Consider the following 21,010-nt stretch of genomic DNA (forward strand, 5'->3'; position numbering starts at 1 on the left):
GTGCATGGCCTGGCGCCCGGCTGGTCAGCTGGTAGAGGGGCGCCCACATGTAGAGGTTTACTCCTCGGCGCAGCGGCCGCGGGTTCGACTCCGCCCTGCGGCCCTTTGCTGCATGTCATTCCCTCTCTCTCTCTCCTCTTTCATTTCTTCAGCTGTCCTGTCAATAAAGGCTAAAAATGCCCAAAAAAATAATCTTTGAAAAATAACAAGTGCAGAGTCGACCAGAAGACAACACAAGGGTTAAAAACACAACCTGGAGAATATCTCCATCTGGTCCACTAGGGGCAGATATGATATGTTATCATGTATGTTATGAAGAAAAACGGAGAAGAAGAAATGGCGTGAGACTCCCAGAATGCCATTGGTTGAACTGTAGCAAACTCGAGTAAACCAACCCACCAACGGGACGGGTCGTTGTGTCGGAAACATGGCGACTTTCAGTAAATATCTGACAGCGAAAAACTCCTCAATAGCAGGCGGTGTTTTGCTGGTTTTGTACCTGCTGAAACACAGAAGACGGACGCTCAAACGGGACGGGTAAGTGGGCGGCAGTGTGGAATTTTGAGGTTTGCTTTGAAACGCAGAAAGCGTTAGTTTGTGTCGGCTACCTGTCATGATGCTAACGTTAGTTAGCTAGCAGCTGCTAGCTTCCCAGTCTGACCTGTTTTCTGACAGGTGGAGGCGACCTGCCGCTGGGACGCTCCTGAATTCACTTCCATTTTTGTTGTGGGCAGGCATAGTTTGGTCGCTTTGCTCACTGATCCGAGCAGCTCAAATGCCAGTAAAACGGCCAAACAACGAACGTCTTTGTTCTACAGAAATCACGAACGCTAACGGATTGCTCCATGAATGACCGTTTGGTGTAACTTTGTGTGACTAATTTGGTAAAAACTCAATTTCTGAAGTATCGTGTCTCAGTGTTGAGCTGTCGATAGGTTAGGTAGTTATTCTAATCCCTGACATTGCTCTAAAAAAGTGATAAAATAGAGAATAGACACGCCAAACAAAATTTTGAAAATAGCTAGTTGAAGTGTCCCTTTCTTATCAGTAAAAGTTCATTTTACCGTAGAAAACTCAATTAGGAATTCTTATAAGCCACTTGTAAATACTATTGAACGTAACATAATAAATAAAAAAGTTTGTAAATGCTATGCTATAAAAATACGTTTAAAATAGGAATTCAAGAGAGGAAAAAAAAGTCGCTTAGATTGACACAGCTGCCTCTGACCCTGAAGTTATCTAAATACTATTTGTTGAACTACTGGCACTAAAAGCATGTACCATGTCCACAACATAGCCGAATTAAAACAAATGAATTGCAATCATGCGTGGCAAGGGAAATTAGTCAGGCACTGGGAACGTTACCTGTTGCACAAACAGACATAACAATGACCAATTGTTAATTTTAATGTCATTTGTGTGCTCATCAAACATCACTTCTGACCCACTAGAAGTGTGTTGCGGTGTCTGTATCTGCAGAGAGCCTGCCCTCTGCCTGGATTTTCTCTGTGTGGTTTAATTATTAATCTTTCTTTGCAGTAAAAAAGAAGGCTCCGATCTAGTACTGAACAATGAGGTATGTCAATCTGGTTTTCTTTTGTCTATAAAAACCCTTCTATGAAATCTCCAAACATTTTCATCAATGGTTAATTGTAGTTGTATCACAGTCTACCTTTATGTTTCTTCATTCAGAAAGATGGCAAAAAAGACCGTGCAGCAGTGGACAAGGTTTTCTTCCTCCGAGTCTTCCGGATTGTGCGGATCATGGTACCTCGACTTTTCTGCAAGGAGGTAAGACATCGATCTGCTGTTAGGCTGGTATAGAGCTCAACAGTGACCGCCCACTGTTTTTGGCTCTGTCTCCGGAAGTGTTTTTCCCCATTCAATTGTTTCATTGACGTTTCGAAAATTGCTGATATATAGAGTTTTAAGTCTGGAACCAAGCCAACCAGCTACGAGATAAATAGTGAGCATATAACACATGATGATTCGGCGCAAAAAAACATTTTGAAAACGGCAAAGAAGGCAAAAGGTCCCAGACCGTGTAGAGAAACTATCAGAGACTTCAATGGTAGAAGCTCGCTCTAGCTGTTCGCGGTTTCGCGGGTACGGTAAACGCTTCTATGGTAACAGCGAGTTGGACCAATCAGAGACGTTGCTGTTACGCCTAGGATTGTGGGTAGTGTAGTTTTTCTCCATTAAATCACGGATACATTTTTCTTAAAACAAGGTTGATTTCATACAGACTTCTAGCTTCTACAGGAGCAGAAACCTTCGTTTCACAACCACGTAGACATTATGGGATGGTTTAGACATGACTGATATTCTAAATCCTTATGGAGAAAATCAATGGGATTTTTACTTCCGGAGTTGGCTGTGGGCGGGACTGTTCTGTACTGGTCTATTTCCTTTTAACTTGTTGCTTATATTTCCTTCAATCATCCAGATGTTTAAAACAGTTCCGCAAATTAAACCCATCAGTTTAGGTCCGCAACTAACTATTATTTTCACAATTGATTCATTTTTTTATCTTGATTAATCGATTAGTTGTTTGGTCTATAAACGTCAATGAGCGTCTTCCAAATCCCAAGATGACGTCCTCAAATGTCTTGTTTTGTCCACAACTCAAAGATATTTAGTTTACGGTTATAGGAAAACTTAAAAAACTGAATCCAAAATTGGAATCACAGAATTTTTTTTTTTTTTCTTGAAAAAATTAATTAATCCATAATCAAAATAGTTGGCAATTGATTTAATAATAACCAATCGCTTAATCTTTGCAGCTCTACGTCAGTTTAGGAAAGTTAGACTGACTGAAGAGATCTCAGTGGTAGCTAAAGGTTGTGTGGTTTCAGTAGTAAAGTCCTCCATTAGGGGAACCAGACCAATCAGGACTCTTTTTGAAAAATTTGCATTATAGGGTAAATTGGTCCAAGTCAGAAGCGTTACAGCTCAGTGCACCGTAACAGCCTTCCATTCAGGTGCATTTTAGTGGCCCAAGCAAGGTATCATATACCTGGGTATGTTATTCCCTCCCCACTTAAAATACCTAGTTAAATCTTTAGTGCGGAACTTTTTTGATATCAATGAACGTCCGTTACATTCAAGCCATTGCCAAATGAGTTGCTACAAAGCTAATTCAGACTATCAGCTCCACACAACTCTCTCTGGATTTCTCAGTGTGACTATGTTCAGAAGATTGTGGCGTCCGGGGACTTTCCCGCGCAGAAACTCAAGTGAAGATAATGACCTCTTCTGAAGAGTCCATCATGTTTTTTAATCCTCCGTGTCCTCCTTGGCTACTAGTAACTGTGTGGAGGAGGGGTGGGGGTGGTGTGCAATCACGGAAGGCTTGTATCATGCGGACGCGCCAACAGTTTGGTTGTCATTACTTAGAATTCCTCATGGGGGAGACACAAACTACGCACTATAGCTTTAAAGTTGTGTGGTACAGCCATTTGGAATCCCCAGGTCTCAATTTTTCATCAATTTGCAACTTCCCCATCTGTTAGTGGGGATTTTTTGGATCCAGTTCTTTAGCCGCGAAGGCACCAGAATGTTTAGATAAGGTGTTGATGAATTATGTAAAAAGTCAAGAGGCTTCAGGGTATTATTCTATGCTCATGCAGAACCTGGGGGATGGAGGAGTATTAAAACTGTGTCACGCGGTGTGAGGGTGCACCTCATTCAGTTCAAGATTATGGATCACTTCTATTGGACTCCCTCCAGATTGTTTAGACTCGGCCTGAAAGACACACCAAATTGTTGGAGATGTAAGAGAGAGGACGGCCAATTACTTCATGTCCTATGGTCCTGTAATAAGGTCCAGGAGTTTTGGAGCGGGATACATGATAACTTATGTCGGATAGCAAGGAGCCAGGCTCTATTCAGCTCAAGATTATTTGTTCTGGGAGATGGGTCAATCCTAAACAGGATGGATGACACATAAGAAGCTGGGTCCAGACTAGTTTAATGATAGCCAGACAGATTCTTTTAAGAGGATGGAAGAATGAAGGGCTGCTGTCTATCCAGGAGTGGGCTTATAATATGGTTAGAGTAGCAGCGTTTGAAAAAATGTCTTTATAAACGGTTTGCAAGACTGTTCCACAGCCAAGGTGCCAGTACAGCAAACACTCACTCACCCTTTGACTTTGACCTGGACTCTGGAACCGCTAGCAGGCCTAACCCAGCAGATCTGAGAGACCTATTTGGAGGTTTTCTAGGATCACAAGGATTCTAAAAGAAATTGATTGGCTGAAGTATGGCTGCAAGAGATGAGGAAAATATGCGATAACGTTGTTGAATATCACGATAACGATATTACTGGATATAAATAAACAGATATTACATTGTACTCCGTTCTGCTTAAATACAACAAAGTGCTTGTTGAATTTAAAACGAATGAAAGGAAATCATTTCAAACATTCTTTTATCGAACAAATTGAACATGGAAGTAAATATTAAAGGCACCTCTAAAAAGGTGTTAGAGAGTTAACATTTTTAAGTTTTCTACTGATATTTTCAATTAACGAAAAATCTCTTGAGTGTCTTTCACGATGTGTCGCAGCCTTTCGTGATGTGTTAATTGTGGCAGTTGATGTCACAATGATGGGAAACAAAGTGACATTGTGCAGCCCTAGGCTGAAGTTATGTACTGTATGCTCTTTCATTTCAACAGAGCTGTTGAAAACTTCTCTTGGGATTTGCCCAAAAATACAGCAGGTGATTTAAGATGATGTTTTCTTGTAATACTGTAATACTAATATAATGTTAGAATGGCATCTGTACTGCATCCGATTTACCGGCAGAGGCCAGTAGGTCCACTTTGAAAAGCTACTTTAAAAATAAAGATTACAAAACATTTAAGCATGCTATTCAGTGTTAGTCAAACATGTAATTTAGCAACCAGGAGTTGAACATTATTCCAAATGTCATAATGAATCTGTCTGAGCCTGTGTACAGACAGCAGAGCCCTTTGACACAGACACATCAGCTCCATAAGCCAAGGCCCTTTCCACACGGCTTCTCTACTTCCATTTAGTCTTATCCGATCAGTTTGGGAGATATGAGCAGAGTCAAGGGCAGAATGATAAAGGCCTTAATGATCAGCAATGTTTCACATGCTCTACTAACTGTTCTCTGTTGTTGCTGTCATCGCCACAGACTGGCTACCTTATCCTTATCGCTGCCATGTTGGTGGCCAGGACCTACTGTGACGTATGGATGATCCAGAACGGCACCATGATCGAAAGGTCAGACTCAGCCTTCATGCTTACATTATTATTTAAAGTTTAAGATAAAGGTTTTTAAAATTCATGACCCTAAAAGTATATTGGGGGGTATTATGTTGTCGCCATGTAGCAGCCATGACAACCTTATCGATCCTTGATGTTGAATAAATCCGCACCTGAGTAACAGGAGAACTAGACCCATATACAATACAGTACAGTCTGTGAGTATTGGGACAGTGACACATTGATTCGAGTTTTGGCTCAATACTCCAGCATATTGGATTTTAAAATGTCTGTTCGCCCCAAGACAAACAAACTATCAAACAAGTGAAGGTAGTGTGGTATATAGCCATTCAAATATGTTCTGCCTTTGTGTGGAAAGTTATGGATTTCTTACACCTTTTTGAAAGTTGTGCCTCCTCTCCAATACAATGGAGGTGAATACAACTTGCGTTACTAAAAACATTAAAAAAATGTGTGAAACAGTAATTTTAGTAGAAACAATGCACTCGTTCCTCAGGATAATTCACACCGCTCACTGCCGATTTTCTGCAACAGCACACCTAATGCCATCGTGAAGGCATTCCAGGCCCATTAAAACCAAAAGCCTCTTCACAAACTTTAGATTTAACCTTTGGACATCCAGAAGAGCCACATGACCTTAGAGACGGGTTTCTATTGGATAAGCAGGTCAGACAGCAAGGCCATGTAGAGCTTTATATGTCTAAAGTCAATAACGCAGCATTTCATTGTTATTTTAACAGCGCATTAGTAAAATTGTTAAAATAGGGCCCTTAGACTTTAAAAAAGCTATAAGACAGATTCCATAGGGGCCTTAATTAAGTCAGTGCTAAACGCTGACTGGAGATTTGAAAATATGACTACATCTAAGTTTCCAACCGAGGCGCCCCACTGTAACTGTAGTTTAATAAACGTCTTAAAAAGATTACTCCCAGAGACTTAGGCCTGGTGGGCCACCAGACTTACATTACACTGGGTGAAACACTGATATACTGTAAGTGAAGCGTACTTGGGTCCCTTGAAATTCCAGCTATTATTATTATTATTCTGATAAAAAGTCAGTGTTTGTTATATTGGTGATGTGGCTCCTGAAATGTAGTTGTAAAGTACAGTAGGTCCAATGAAAACTGTCCAAAACAAAAAATGTGTCACTGTGCTGCTGCTTAGGGACTGCGCTGTACATTTTACCTGCTTTGCATAGTTGGAACTTAAGTCTCCAATTGGGCTTTGTATATAGTGCTGTCTCTACCAAGTCATGCTAGTCTACATGGTTCACATTTCAGTCAAGGCCCATGTAGAAAAGTGTTCATGATCCACATTTAAATGTGGCTGTTGTACGTGGGCCACAGTTTGAATATGCAGAAAGAGTTTAGCTGTGTTCAATCAGAAATCCGCTGCTTTTTTCAGTAGTCTTCACTGTAAAGAATGCAGGGATGCACAATATTGATATATTGTCTGATAACTAATAACTTTATCATGTTCATGTTGGTCATTGGTAAGCTGTTTTCCCCCCTCTGCTTAATCCAGGTTTTAGCATTTTTAATATAAGGGAGATAGTATTTTTTTTTCTTTCAATTGAAAATTTAAGAAAAAAAAATTCATCTGACTTTTCTGTGTAGATTGTAACCCAAATTATGTTTCCAGCAATGTTTGCTGTCACTGTCAGCGCATAATCAGTGCAGAATTATATCAATGCAAACTATGTGGGCATAGTTTATGACATCAGTTCTTAGAAAGATAACATATTTTAAGCAGTTCTTGCCAAATACCAAACATTTGATCAGGTCACTGTTTACCCTTATCAATTGGCTTTTGTGGTTAGCATTCAAATGATCTTATAATTGTCTTTGCTTACGCAGGTTTGAAGACAGTCACAGTTAGGGGTCAACCGATACTGGTTTTTCAGGGCCGATATCGATACCCATTATTAGTAGTTAATAAAAACCGATATGCATTTACAGTAAAAATGAAAATCTTTTAGTCAAAATTAACATTTTGGAATGCTACAAACTCCAACACAAAAGTTTGTGTAAATGCTTTAAGCAAGTATGTAATACAACTGAAATTGTAAACATAATACACAAATCAAAAATCAAAAATCAATAAATAAAAACAAAAATAGCTTCCTGAAGTCTAAACATGCAGTTTATGCAAGTGTTGCAGACTGCTTACAGAGCTGTAGTGGAGCCGAAGTAGCGCACTTTTTAATCCTTTACTTTATCTGTAAAATAATTCACCGATACAGATAATCTGCAAATTGCCAAATATCGGCCCAGGGAATCCCAGGCCGATAATTGGTCGATCCCTAGTCACAGTGTCAATCCCTTGAAAAGCCAATGCATCTGAAACAAGCTCGCTCTCGTTTTCTTTTGAAGATTGTAATGGGAATGGGTGGGGTGTTCCATCATGTGTTGCTGTTTGATTCTCTGCAAGAAACTGATGACTTTGTTTTGATTCTCCACAGTGGTATTATAGGCAGAGACATCAATCTATTCAAGAAGCACTTTTATTCCTACATATCAGTCATACCGGGGGTAACTGTCCACCACATGGTTCTCGCAGAAGTGGAAAACCAAGCTTTTAAAAAAAAAACAACTAGCACTGTGGTTTTAACATCTTGCTTTGTAGTTGTGTTGTGCTTTTTCATCACTTACTGTCTGCAGTCTACATTTCCTTCCCAGGTGGTGAACTTAATAACTGTTGGCATACACTTACTAGAACACATTTACACATGGAATTCCATTCAATTTATGTGTTTATCATAACTGACATTTATTTTCCTGTAACTACAAAAGTTCTGCTGACATTAGAAAGCAGCCTATTTCAGGATTTATCTTTTTATTGTCTAACTATATAATGAAACCCATCAGAGCAATGCAAAAAAATAAAATAATAAATACAGTTAAGTAATGGGAGAAACCCTTTTGTCCATTACAGATAGCTTCCTAGCAGAATAAAAAAAGTGTTACATAGTAACTTTTATCAGCTTGAAAGTTGGAGCCTGTATTGCATCCATTCAAAGCCAAAAACCTGAATGTTTTACTGCAAATATATTCATATGAATAAACAATGCAGTTGTATAACAGTACCAATAATATAACTATTTAATGAATATGCATAAACCAGCTTACATTTTTGCCTAAAGGAGGCATGCTTATTTTCATGTTCATACTTGTATTTGGGGTTTTTACTAGAACGTGTTTACATGCTAGGTAACGTTTAAAAAAAAACAACAACAACTTTTTGTCATATTTGCCGAAACTGTCACTATATCCTGACCGTAGCACATGAGATAAATAAATAACCTTCTGTGGAACTCGTTGCGTTTCCACCGCAGGGACCAGGGTAAAAATTAAGTCCTGGGAGCTTTAAAAAAAGCCTGTGATCATGGGGGGGTAGTACTTCCTGAAAGTACAGGAACCTTGGGGGTGGGGTTTGCAGGGATGACAGTCGCTGATTGGTCAAACGCACACAGCTGCTTCGAGCTCGCCGACCGCTTGGTTCATAAAACAAGAAAGTACTCTGCACTGCCTATTTTATCGCCTCAAATCAGGGCTGGGCGATATATCGATATTATATTGACATCGATACATGAGACTAGATATCATCTTAGATTTTGGATATCGTAATATTGTGATATGACAAAAGTGTCTTTTCCTGGTCTTAAAGGCTACATTACAGTAAAGTGATGTCATTTTCTGAACTTACCAGACTAACTAGCTGTTCTATTATTTGCCTTTACCCACTTAGTCATTGTAATCCACATTATTAGTGATTATTTATCAAAACTCTTATTGTGTTAATATTTTGTGAAACCACCAATTCTCAACCCTACAATATCGACATCGATGCAAAAATTATCTTTATTTGATTTTATTCCATATCGCCCCGCTCTACACTCAAATGTTTCAGAAACATCTTTTGGTGTACTATTTAGCTGTAAAATGAGAAAAGTTTATGCCCAAGTCGAGCCAAATCCTAGCAGTGCCCCCGGCCAACTGGCGATGGCAAACTTTTCCCGTAGAATAGGCAATGCAGTAACAGAATATTGATTAATATCTGATCAGCACTGCCTAGTTTATCAGTTTGATCGGAGTCCACGAGCAGTGATTGACACTGTGTTAGAGCCTCCTTGGCTCTAATTGGTTGTTGTGGCAGAGAGGAACAAGATTTCTCATCAGTCTCATGTAGTACTGTCAGGATGTAGTGATAGTTTGACAATAAAAAAAATTCTTGTCATATTTGCTCAAACTATTCCCTCTCTATTTATGTCACACTACAGTGCCGCTGACACAATAAGTAAGAGATTTGGGAAAAGAATACGAGCATACAGACACGGTATCAGATATGACAGTTTATTATGAAAGGATTTTTAAAGGCACACAAATATATGGCTCCACAGCTGTCCAAAAAGTCAATGTGTGCACCATAAAAATAACATGGACGTACATAAATTGAATGGTTTTCTTGACTTTATCTATGTCAGGACTCCACTGTTACTGTCTCGCTCTCTTTTTTCTTATTTTTAAAGCTGTTTAGCAAAGCCGCATTGGTTTCAAAGGAAAAAGAAGTCTATCAAGCATCACTATTTGTCCCACTGACTCTTTTGGCAATGCTTGCTGATATTTGTGCATGTTGTGGTTTGCAGTGCAATTATCGGTCGCTCGACAAAAGATTTCAAGGCCTACTTGTTCAGCTTTATCAAATTCATGCCACTTGTAAGTGTGTCTTTTGTTAACTTTTTTTTAACTTTTTTTTTTTTTGGTCACACTCTTAAGTGTGATCTTAATTTTCTATGCTATATATTATTCTTTAACACATCTGTCGTTTAGTTCATAGTTTAATTTTCTGATACGTCTACAATGGAGACCTGATATGAAAAACACTGACATCTTCTGCTGTGTAATTACTAATTTCCTGGTGATGGTGGACTATTTTCATTGAATCATTTCATGCACTTACAAGAACTGCCATTTAGCATGGTCATTATTTAGATCTAACATTAGCAGTCAATGACTGAAGTGTAAATATTCTGCTATTGCATGTTTTCTTCTTTCCCATATCCTATGCTTCTAATTGAAAAAAACAAACAACAATCAGCATGAATACTATTCAGTTTCTAAAACCCTGTCACTTGCTAAGCCGTACTTAAAGGAGAATTCCAATTTTTACGTTAATCTTGATCGCTATAAATATGCGAGTACAGTCGATAGGAAAAAAAACAAAAAAAAACGAGCCGAATCGGTGCGGTCAACACGGAGTAGCTGCAGCTAGCAGCTAACAGCTAGCAGGGCGAGCTAGCTACCGGCAGGATAGAGACAGGGTAGGTGAATTTAAACAATGTCTGAGTTGAAAACACATCTTGTTGTCACGTAAGGGCCCTGTTCATGTGGCACAAACATTTTAATTGCATTTTGTGTCTGTTAAGAGGCACAAAGGCCCTCTAAAACTTGCCCCGACAACTGCCGTTTTAGCTCAGTGGAAGCTCGTAGAGGTAGCTGCAGCTACTCCAGTTTGCTAGGAACGATTCAGGTCGGGGGTTTTTTCCACTCGGAAGTACTCGCATATTTATAGTAATCAAGATTAATGTAAACATTTGCCAGAATTCTCCTTTAAGCAAAGAGCTGATAGTGAGAGATGGATTTGTTTTATGTTCTGTGTGACTGGGTCATTTCAGATAGCCTTGGTGAACAACTTCCTGAAGTTGGGTCTATACGAGCTGAAGCTGAGGTTCCGGGAGAGGCTCACTAAGCACTTGTACGACCAGTACCTGGAGTAAGTACTAAAGCCACTTTCCCATCATATGGGATCTTCTGGTAAACATTAGGCCTGTAACAATTATTACACAATTGTCTAATTGTATGTGTGATGGAGAGGAAAAAAATAAAATAACGATTAAAAAAAAATGGAGGTTCAGTTGAGCCAGGGAGGTCTAGTGTATGTCGTTTTCTTAACTTTATCTTTTGGGTATCCTTGCCTTGGTTCCCCCCCCCCACAGACCTGTAGGAGGGAGCTGGTCCCCTCCCTCCCTCCTCCAAATGTTACAAAATAAAATGGTAACAAATAAGTAATATAACAGAAAAGAAAGAATTAAGGGTTATCTGTGTGTGGTTATGATTTGTGTAACGTTACAGTAGTGATGGTAATATTTATGTTGTAGAAAACTGGTCATGTTTTAGAGAAAACTGAAGTGTCGGCTATAAACCATAACTCCGGTTTGATAACCTTTCATATTCAAATGCAATTTAGCAGCAAATTGCAAGATAATGACTTATACCATGAGCGAGGAAAAGAAGGAACAAGTGGTTCTAAGAAAAACCTTGACCTTGTGTTTTGACTTATCTGGAACCGGTGACACACATTGGGGGATTAATTGGTTCTCCCATCTTCCAGTCACGGGGGGGACCATGTGTTCATGGGTGTCTCCTGGCTTCTTTGAGTGGTACGTAACCCTGTGTTCTGGCTCTTCAGGGGTTTCACCTACTACAAAATGGGAAACCTGGACAACCGGATAGCCAATGCAGACCAGCTACTGACACAGGATGTGGAGAAATTCTGCAACAGTGTGGTGGACCTTTACTCGAACCTCAGCAAGGTACCAAACTTTGTTGGCTCTCAAATGAATAATGTTCAACAATCTTCTAGCATTCACAATGATTGGGACATTTAGAATGAATAGATTGGAGTGCTGTGCAAGTCTTCTGCATCATGTATGGCATGATTTCAATGCACCGTAGGCATTCAGATATTTTTGTGTTGGAAATGTTAGAACTACCTTCATCCATGTGTCCATCAATGATAAATCCAACTCCAACAGGGCAGTAGAGGTGTATTATATTCGGACATTGGATAATTACAGAAGCTCTTTTTGTACGAGTTAGAGGTTACATTGGGTCGTTGCCCTCACCTTCCTGCTGCTGGGCATTGTACCAGGCCTACCCAGCAAACTCTAATCTGAAACCAGGCCCGTATTTATCAAGCTTCTCAAAGTGCCATTTTAGTCTTCAGTGCTGAGAATTCATGAAATGTACTACTTTCAAACTTAAGTATAAAGGCAAGTTATCACATTTCTTAAAGTTATTTAAGACAGCTTGAGAGGTCTCTCAAGTGGTTAGCAGTTGCCAGTAGGGGCTTGTGATGGCACTGAGGAGACAAAGACGTGCGCCAATCTTTCAGGAGAGGATTGTTTTTGAAATGTTTGGCGACAATCATAATAGTAATAATCAAGCGGTATCGTTTGGACAGAGCAGGCATAAAATATTAAAATCTAGGCTATGTATAGGCAGGTCAGTTAACAGCACACCGGTTTAAAATTTGTAATTAAGACGTGGTGGAAAACATGTTTATCTTTCATTTCCAATGTGTATATCATAATGGATTCTCTAAATTCGTTATTGTCAAATGTGTGTTGAATGTACAGTAAACTCGGGTTAGGAATTTCACCATTCAATGTGAATGTATCTGAGAATATTCTTAAATAAGGAAATCTATTCAGTGATTGGTCCATGCCTATGTCGTCGTTCAAAATCCCGTTCGTGGCACAGCAAAGTGCCGTGAATCATCTCTAACGGCGATTTTCCATTACATGGTACCTGCTCGACTCGACTCTACTCGCCTTTTTCCATTATTAAAAAAAAAAAAAATAGTCCCTGGTACCTGCCAACAGGTACTTTTTTTAGTATCACCTCCGTCGAGGTTCCAAGCGAGCTGAGGCGATACCAACAGGTGACGTGAAAACATGCAGACTACTGATTGGTTGGAGAGAATCGTCACTAATCACTGCATTATCATTGCTAGCGACGGGGGGGGGGGCGGTGTCCTGATCAAACCCGCCATTTTTAAATAGTTTAGCCAGCTGTGTTTTTTTGCTGCCTCCAGCTTCTGTAGAAACTAAATGTGTCTTCTGGCAAACAGCCACATGCTGAGAATCAAAAACAACACACATTCCACGTTCTGTGTGTGTCGCGTTAGGTCACGGCAGTTTCCTGCGGCGTTGCTATGACAACTAGCCACACTCGCCTCATGCATGAGGCGGTGCTAAATCTGCAATGGAAAATGGAGGACGGGGCACCGCGGCTGAGCAGAGCTGGTACTAGCAGTGGGTAAGCGCCAGAAGACTGACACTTAAAGGAACACGCCGACTTATTGGAAATTTAGCTTATTCACCGTAACCCCCAGAGTTAGACAAGTCGATACATACCCTTCTCATCTCCGTGCGTGTTGTAAGGCTGTCTGACGGTTCCAGCGGCATCAGGCCAGCACAGAACATGCAGGTGAATGGTACCTGCATGGCACAGCCATCTTCTAACCGTAAACAAACCGGGAACTATATTCTCAGGCAGAAGAATATAGTACTTGGACGGAATGATTTGCTTTGCAGCAAACCTGTCTGTGAATATAGTCCCCTGTTTGTTTACGGTTAGAAGATGGCTGTGTCTCATGTTACGTTGTTTTTTGTACACGCTGTGACTCTACAAATCACAACATGTAAATAGGAAATGTTGGCGTTTATTTTGTCACTTTTGTCACAATTCGGAGCAGTAGGATTAGTGGAACCATTCACCTGCATGTGCTGGGCTAAGCTACCGGTGGAGCTGTCAGACAGCGTTACAGCACGCATGGAGATGAGAAGGGTATGTATGACTTATCTAACTCTGGGGGATACGGTGAATAAGCTAAAGTCCCAATAGGTCGGCTTGTTCCTTTAAGATATAGAGCCCTATCTTGCACCCGGCGCAGGTTCAGGTGCATTCAGGTCGTATTCTATCTTGGGGCAGTGGAAAGTGATCGCGCCATTGACCAACAAAAACCTGGTCTAAAGTCAATAACGCTGCATTTCATTGATATTTTAACATTTAGTAATTAGTAAAATGCGCCTAGGCTTATGCACAGCACGCACACTATGCTTGTTACACACACAGGGAAGCGCAGCAGCACACAAACATGCAGAAGATTAAAAATATTACAATGTGAAATAGTATTATGATATGATCTGCCCTTTAGAACCATGCACCTGGCACACAGACCCTTTTTTCCAGCGTTAAACTAGCAAAAGTGGATTCCTACACGCCGTGCGCTTAGATTATTAAAATAGGGCCCATAGTCCTACACTCCACTTAAATTACGACTGAGATGCTTGATAACTAACTTTTAAGCACAGCTTTGAGCCAAGAATTTGTTTTACTCTTAAGTCACTTCTTAGCAGTGTTCTTGTAAGTAATTCTTAGAGGCTTGATAAATACGGGCCCTGTTTTCCCCAAATGAAAGAAAAAAGCAAACTGCTAGAAGCCCAGCTGCTTTGCTGGTACAGGATCATTGTTAGTGCTCCTCTGATCGGAACATCGTGGAATATTATTTGTTAATTTATCTGTCCTTTGTCTGTCCTGCAGCCTCTGTTGGATATCGGTCTGTACATCTTCAAGCTGACAAGTGCCATCGGTGCTCAGGTAAGCAGGTTATCTCCCGCATGTTCTCTTTAGTCTATGGAAATACAGTACATACTGTATATACCACACCACACAAAGACATAAGGGTACCTGTTGTTTCATATACGTTAAGTTTTCTACATATACTGCATCAGAATTAATAGAATACATGTCAAATATCATTATTTGCTTTCCATTTAATTTAAATTAGAAAACTGAAAAGTTGTGTTCCACTCTTGGACAGTGGAGGTAAATTCATCCTGCCCAAGTCAGCTGTGGGGACGTCCGATTTTAGTGAGCACAAAACAAGCTCTGCTTTTTATGAATACTTTAACCAGATAAAACTATTTAGAACCATTAGAAGAAAAAAAACATTATGAACAAACTTGTGAGCGGAATGCTGCCCTCAGAGATCTAATGATAGCGGTTGTTGGTTTACTGTGATCTGTTCCGACTCCAAGTGGGTTTAAAAAAACGACTAGTTCAAACAAATAATAATTATTATAATAATAAGCTGTGGCTACATTCAGGATGGCAGCATTTTCAAAATAGGTTCAGTTGGATTGAAAAGTTGGCTGAACTTCAATCTACAGTGCAAATCTACATATGGGGCAGCTGTGGCTCCGGTGGTAGAGCGCTCTCCTACCAATTGGAAGGTTGGTGGTTTGATTCCTGGCCCTGCTGTCCCATGTCGAAGTGTCCTCAGGCAAGACACTGAACCCTGAATTGTGTGAGTGTAAATGTGTGTGTGTTTATCTGAGGAACAGGCGGCGCCTTGTACGGCAGCCTCGGCCACAGTGTATGAATGTGTGTGAATGGTGAAGGATTCCTGTACTATGTAAAATCACTTTGAGTAGTCGTTAAGACTAGAAAAGAGCTGTATAAGTACTAGGGATCAGCCATTTATCAGCAGATTATCTGTATCAGTGTTTTATTTGACCGATAACCAATACAGTGAATTAATTAAATAGTGAGCTACCTTGGCTCTGCTACAGCTCTGTAAGCAGTCTGCAACCCCTGCAAATAAATACATTACAACTACAGGAAGCTATTTGTGTTTTTATTTATTCATTTTATGACTGTATTTAGTTTAAAGTTTCAGTTTTCTTAAATAATTGCTTTAAGCACAGAGACACACCGACCAAACTAGGGCTGCACAATATGAGGAGAATATCTAACTGCGATTATTTTGACTGATATTGCGATAGGATTCACGATATTGGAGGGAATGATAATTTTTTGTATCATTCTCATTTTCATTGAAAAATATTAAAATCTAAAAAATGGAAATGATTATAGTGTGATTTTTGCGAGGATCTGTACCAAACAAAGATTTTTTAGATAGGATTTGTAGGCTGGGAAGTCTCAGCAGCACCACAACACTTCATTCAGAATGGTTTGACCCACATTTAGCTTTTAACAAAAAGGGGCCCCGCCTGCCATATTGCCGTTTCACAACGGTGCACACCGTTCTGAGATTGAACGTGCCCCGGCTCTCTCTCTCTCTGTCTCTCTCTCAGTGGGGTCAAAAATCAAGCTGTTCCACGTAGCGCTCCCCCTGGAGGCCTGGAGAACTTCCGTTGCGTAATCTGGATGCAGCGGGTTTTTTTTTTTTGTTGGATTTGTTTTCGGGGATTGTGTGCTTTTCTTTTTGCATCATTTCTGTATTTGCAGCGCACTTGTGTATTTGGTTGTGTTGTGTGTATTTGGAGCGAGTTTGCTAAATGCTGCGCATGTGTTGTCAAATTAATGAAGATGTTTTCTTAATTTGCTTGTGTTTTGTCTACCATGCGTTTGCCCCTGTCGGTCACCGTAGTATTGGCCTTGAAAAACCAGTATCGGTCGACCCATAATAAATAGTCCATTTGCATTTAATTCACATTTTAGGCTGAATGTAAATCACACCTCCTGCTCAACAGGAAGTGACTTTGTTGCGTCCCCCTCACCTCCCTAGGGCCCAGCCATCATGATGACCTACCTACTGGTCTCAGGACTGTTCCTGACCAGACTGAGAAGGCCCATTGGCAAGATGACTGTCACCGAGCAACGGTACGAGGGAGAGTACCGCTACGTCAACTCTCGCCTCATCACCAATAGGTAAACGCAACATCAACTGCTCAAACCCTATTAATGTACAGCTATTTACTACAAAACTGCATTTACTTTCATTTTTTCTTTTTACTGTAGTGAAGAGATTGCCTTCTACAATGGGAACATGAGGGAAAAACAGACCATTCACAGCACCTTCAAGAAACTGGTGAGTAACAGTTAAGCAGCGTTTCCCACAAGATGAGAATGTTAAGACAGTAACCAGGGTATGGTCTTACCCTGGTTAAGTGAATAACCGGGTTCTGCCAGTTCTCCCCGTATACATGAGCGGGGAAGAATGGGGAGAATGACAGGAGTAACTCTACCTCTGCTACAGTAGGTGGCGCTCTGCCAACGTACAACTGGCTTTTCCTTCCAGTTGACCTATGTCAAAATTACGCCGACCGCCACTAAATTAGTAAAATTCAACAAGTTAATGTTTCATTTACACACTCTTGTCACAGCGTAGGACAGCACAGTGTTCTCGCCAGATGACTGACAACTCATTATATCTAACCAGTGTCGTTAGCTAACTAACATTAACGTTAGCCAGCGGCCGCAGCAGGGGCTGCTCGGTCCCTCCACTTTATTGCCGAGACACAGCGTTGACAGCCCCGGAGATGGACAATCTGACTAGCCATCTCCCGATGTCCGCTGCTGCCTCGGCGGGGACTAAAACAGATGGACCGCTTTCTGCCAACGGCCCGCCGCTGATTCGGTTAACGCTGTTTTGTTGTATTGTATCTAGTGTTGTTTTTGGCGGCCTGTTTTAATTTAGTTACTTTGTGTCAAGCTGTCATTTTAGTTTTTATTAGTTTTAGTCATGTTCATACTCTTTTTAGTAATGCAATTCTATTTAATCCAGTCAATATAGTATAAGTACCTAGTAGTATAGACAAAACCAAAATGTTGGCCAACAAGGGATGCTTAGTACAGCCTCTTTCCGACCAAGTAGTTACAGGAACGTAGTTTTAGGAACAGTCCACTTCTAAACAGTTCTACTAACTACTCTCCCCCAAAACCGTTTTTCCATTTGCATTCACACTGGCCAAGTGGCCATAGGAACTGACCTTTTGTTATTATAACACAGCCATCTACCCACCACTATGCAGAAAAGGGAAAAGACCCTGCCCTGAAGTAGGAGCTGAAAGAGTTCCAGGAACTGCGGTCAGAGGAACTTAATAATCCCCAAATTGGAACGCTATGTTCTAGGAACTGCAAAAATCCCTCTGGTCGGAAAGCGTGAAGATAATGACCTCTTCTGAAGAGTCCATCATGTTTTTTTAATCCTCCGTGTCCTCTTTGGCTACTAGCAACTGTGTGGAGGAGGGGAGGGGGCGGTGCGTGATCACCGAAGGCTTGTATCATGTGGATGCACCAACAGAATTGATGTCATTACTTTTAATTTCTCATGGGGGAGACAGAAACTACACACTATAGCTTTAGTATTAAAACATGATGTATATGAATGTGTCAATAATTAATATTTTAGTATTGTATGCACCATAAAAAAGGTAGATGCAAAGGCTTTAGGCCGCCCTACACATTATTGTAGGCCCAGCTTAATCTGCAACTTAATTTTATACGATATATGAAGTAGGGGGGGGGGGGGTTCCTGATCCTTCTCTCTTTCAGCTAAGGGGTCCTTGGCCTAAAAAACATTGAAGACCCCTGTGTTAAGAGTCCCCAAAGAATCAATGATTTACAGCAGAATGAATGGTGTCACCTCTAACAGGCCACTATCTCTTATTGGTGTGGTTGAATGGGGTCAAGAGTGTGTGTTGTTGCGCCTGCACCTATCTCATGGTGTCCCGAAATACACCTATGCATCACTGCAGCAAGGTGGGAAGGAAATCAAAATCAAGTTCTTCAGGTAGTGTGAAGTTACTCTTTAAATTTTACTGCAACAGCAGTAACCAGGTCCAAGACTAGGTGTTTTACACTAGACACATCCAAGGTGGCGCGCGCCATCATGACGTCAGAATGATGTCATATCCTGCTGGCGCGTCCAAATTTATGGCGCGCGCCCAGCTGTCGCGCACGGCTCTTTTTTTTTTCAGCGGCGCGCAACAAAGCGGAAACGGGAGGCCTAAACGAGTTTCTCTCACTTACTAGGTTAAGATGAGTTCTTTTATGGTGAATGAAAGGCTTGATCCGACCAAGTAGGTCATCGAATCAAATCGAAACATGACATGACGGCAATGCTGCTGCCAGTTCTGCCGTTGTTTACTTTTTTTCTTCTTCTTCTAGTCCGTAGAAAGAGCAACGTCAGTAGCCTTTGCTCATTAGCGCCACCTCTGTTCAGGAGAAGACTGCAACTAGTGTCGCGAGCACCAGCGTGGGTATAAATAGTCACGGCGATCCCATGACGTCACATTTGTACGCGCCAGCTGGCCTGCGTCCAGTATAATTCTCGCTTTACTGTAAACAGGTACAATCCCCTGCCCCTGAACCGTTTACTGAATGGCAGTGTTACTCCTGCAACAGGTACATGTGATGCTTTTTTTTAAACTTTGAAAATGGCTGAAAACAGATCATTTTGCCTAGTAGAGATAGAAATGTTCAATAGTGGATCTGGCTGCACCGGCTACAAGAGGAAAGAGACAGCTGTGTGTGGTTCAGATAACTTTCTTTATTTTCTTTTTATTCATTCTACACACGGGAAAAACAGTCCTTATTACTGTGTGTTTCCCCCAACTTCAGATTGTGAACATATTTATTTTGTCTTCCAGGTGGACCACTTGCATAACTTTATCTTCTTTCGCTTCTCCATGGGATTTGTGGACAGCATAATTGCCAAGTGTAAGTAGATGTTTTTAATTGAAAATAATTTAGGTTCTAGCTTTACTTTACAATTTACAACTTTCATCAGGACACAATAGTGAGCAAACAAAAACACAAAGATAAATATATCAAATGATAAAGAAACAAAAACAAAATACATGACAATAGTAGTTTTAATTTTGTTTCTCAACAAACCCTTTCCACAACCTAAAAAGTGGACCCTATAATTTAAAATGAGTTTTCCTTAAAGTGGACATATTGTGCAAAATGCACTTTTTCATGGCTTTTCAACATGAATGTGTCCCTGGTGTTTCTAGAGACCCCAGCAGAGAGAAAAGGCCATCCTCTCTCTCTTTCACCTGCTCCATCTAGCAGAACATCTGTGTAACAACGAGCGAGTCAGATTTGATGCCGGATATGACGTCCTATGGAGTTGTTGGCAATAATGGCCCAGAGACAACTTCCTTGTCTCTGGGCCATGTGATGAGAATTTTTTTTAGAATTTGTCTAAACACAAGCAGTACAATGTTTGTGAGTACCATAGAGTTATTATGTATAGAATTAGGCCCTCTTGAAAACTTTATTGTTACGTAACATGTTATAATTCTGTGTTCCTTATGTCTCCACGTGTGTCCTTCCGCAGACCTGGCCACTGTAGTAGGCTACCTGGTGGTCAGCCGGCCATTCCTAAGCGTGTCACACCCCCGACACCTGCACAGCACACACTCTGAGCTGCTGGAGGTCAGACACACACGCACACACACACACACACACACACACGCACACGCACACGCACACGCACACACACGCACACAGTGTTTTCATTGTGGATTCACATTGTTATTGGTGGCTAAATAGAATCATCTTTTATAAAAAAGCCTTACAGATTTGTCGCCTTTGGAGTATTAAAATGATGCGGGGACATCAGTTTTGACTTTGGATAGAAGTGCATGGAAGTCTGGCCTTGCATGTCAATGCTTGTCAAACAAGTCTGTGCCTACAACTGCATGAGCAAACAGCAATGAGCTCGTTTTATTCCAATGATGCCATCGTAAAATGAAGAAGCGCCAGAGGCTCCCTGGTAGAATAAACAAATGAAACAGTACAGCTTACTTTGAAAATGCTTTGCAGTAACGTTTTGGGGCTCTGCTGTTTTAACTGATGTGATTGGGCCTGTGTGGTCTGTAGGACTACTACCAGAGTGGGAGGATGCTCCTGAGAATGTCCCAGGCCCTGGGCAGGATTGTACTGGCTGGCCGAGAGATGACCCGCCTCTCAGGGTGAGTGTTCCAGGATTGTACCAAAAAGGTGAATATAAGGTATGGCTAGGGCTGGGCATCGTTCAAAATCTTTCGATCCGGTGCCAATTTCGATACCTCAGTTTCGATGCTGGTTCCTTAACGATACTTTTTTCGATACCATATGTTTTAAAATCCATTTCAACATCAAAAAATACATTAA

At 40.8% G+C, this 21,010-nt stretch overlaps 1 protein-coding gene across 4 annotated transcripts in view; it reads left to right on the forward strand.

Moving 5' to 3' along the window:
• Positions 1–313: 313 nt before the first annotated feature.
• abcd3a (ATP-binding cassette, sub-family D (ALD), member 3a) overlaps positions 314–21,010 on the forward strand; it is a 29,497-nt gene continuing 8,800 nt past the window's right edge. The window contains exons 1-13 of one of the 4 annotated variants that reach the window (XM_031307791.2): positions 314–537; positions 1,540–1,576; positions 1,693–1,791; positions 5,164–5,252; positions 7,717–7,786; positions 10,930–11,027; positions 11,724–11,847; positions 14,642–14,698; positions 16,632–16,774; positions 16,865–16,934; positions 19,498–19,567; positions 20,193–20,290; positions 20,738–20,829. In XM_031307791.2, the coding sequence (XP_031163651.1) occupies positions 428–537; positions 1,540–1,576; positions 1,693–1,791; positions 5,164–5,252; positions 7,717–7,786; positions 10,930–11,027; positions 11,724–11,847; positions 14,642–14,698; positions 16,632–16,774; positions 16,865–16,934; positions 19,498–19,567; positions 20,193–20,290; positions 20,738–20,829 (1,157 nt within the window). In that variant the 5' untranslated portion in view covers positions 314–427. Of the gene's footprint in view, positions 538–1,539; positions 1,577–1,692; positions 1,792–5,163; positions 5,253–7,716; positions 7,787–9,900; positions 9,971–10,027; positions 10,401–10,864; positions 11,028–11,723; positions 11,848–14,641; positions 14,699–16,631; positions 16,775–16,864; positions 16,935–19,497; positions 19,568–20,192; positions 20,291–20,737; positions 20,830–21,010 lie in introns of those variants that run through there. The other 3 variants (XM_031307790.2, XM_035998029.1, XM_031307792.2) reach the window with 3 other exon arrangements.

Source organism: Sander lucioperca, chromosome 23 (genome assembly GCF_008315115.2).
Source record: "Sander lucioperca isolate FBNREF2018 chromosome 23, SLUC_FBN_1.2, whole genome shotgun sequence".
In the NCBI taxonomy this organism is placed as follows: Eukaryota; Metazoa; Chordata; class Actinopteri; order Perciformes; family Percidae; genus Sander; species Sander lucioperca.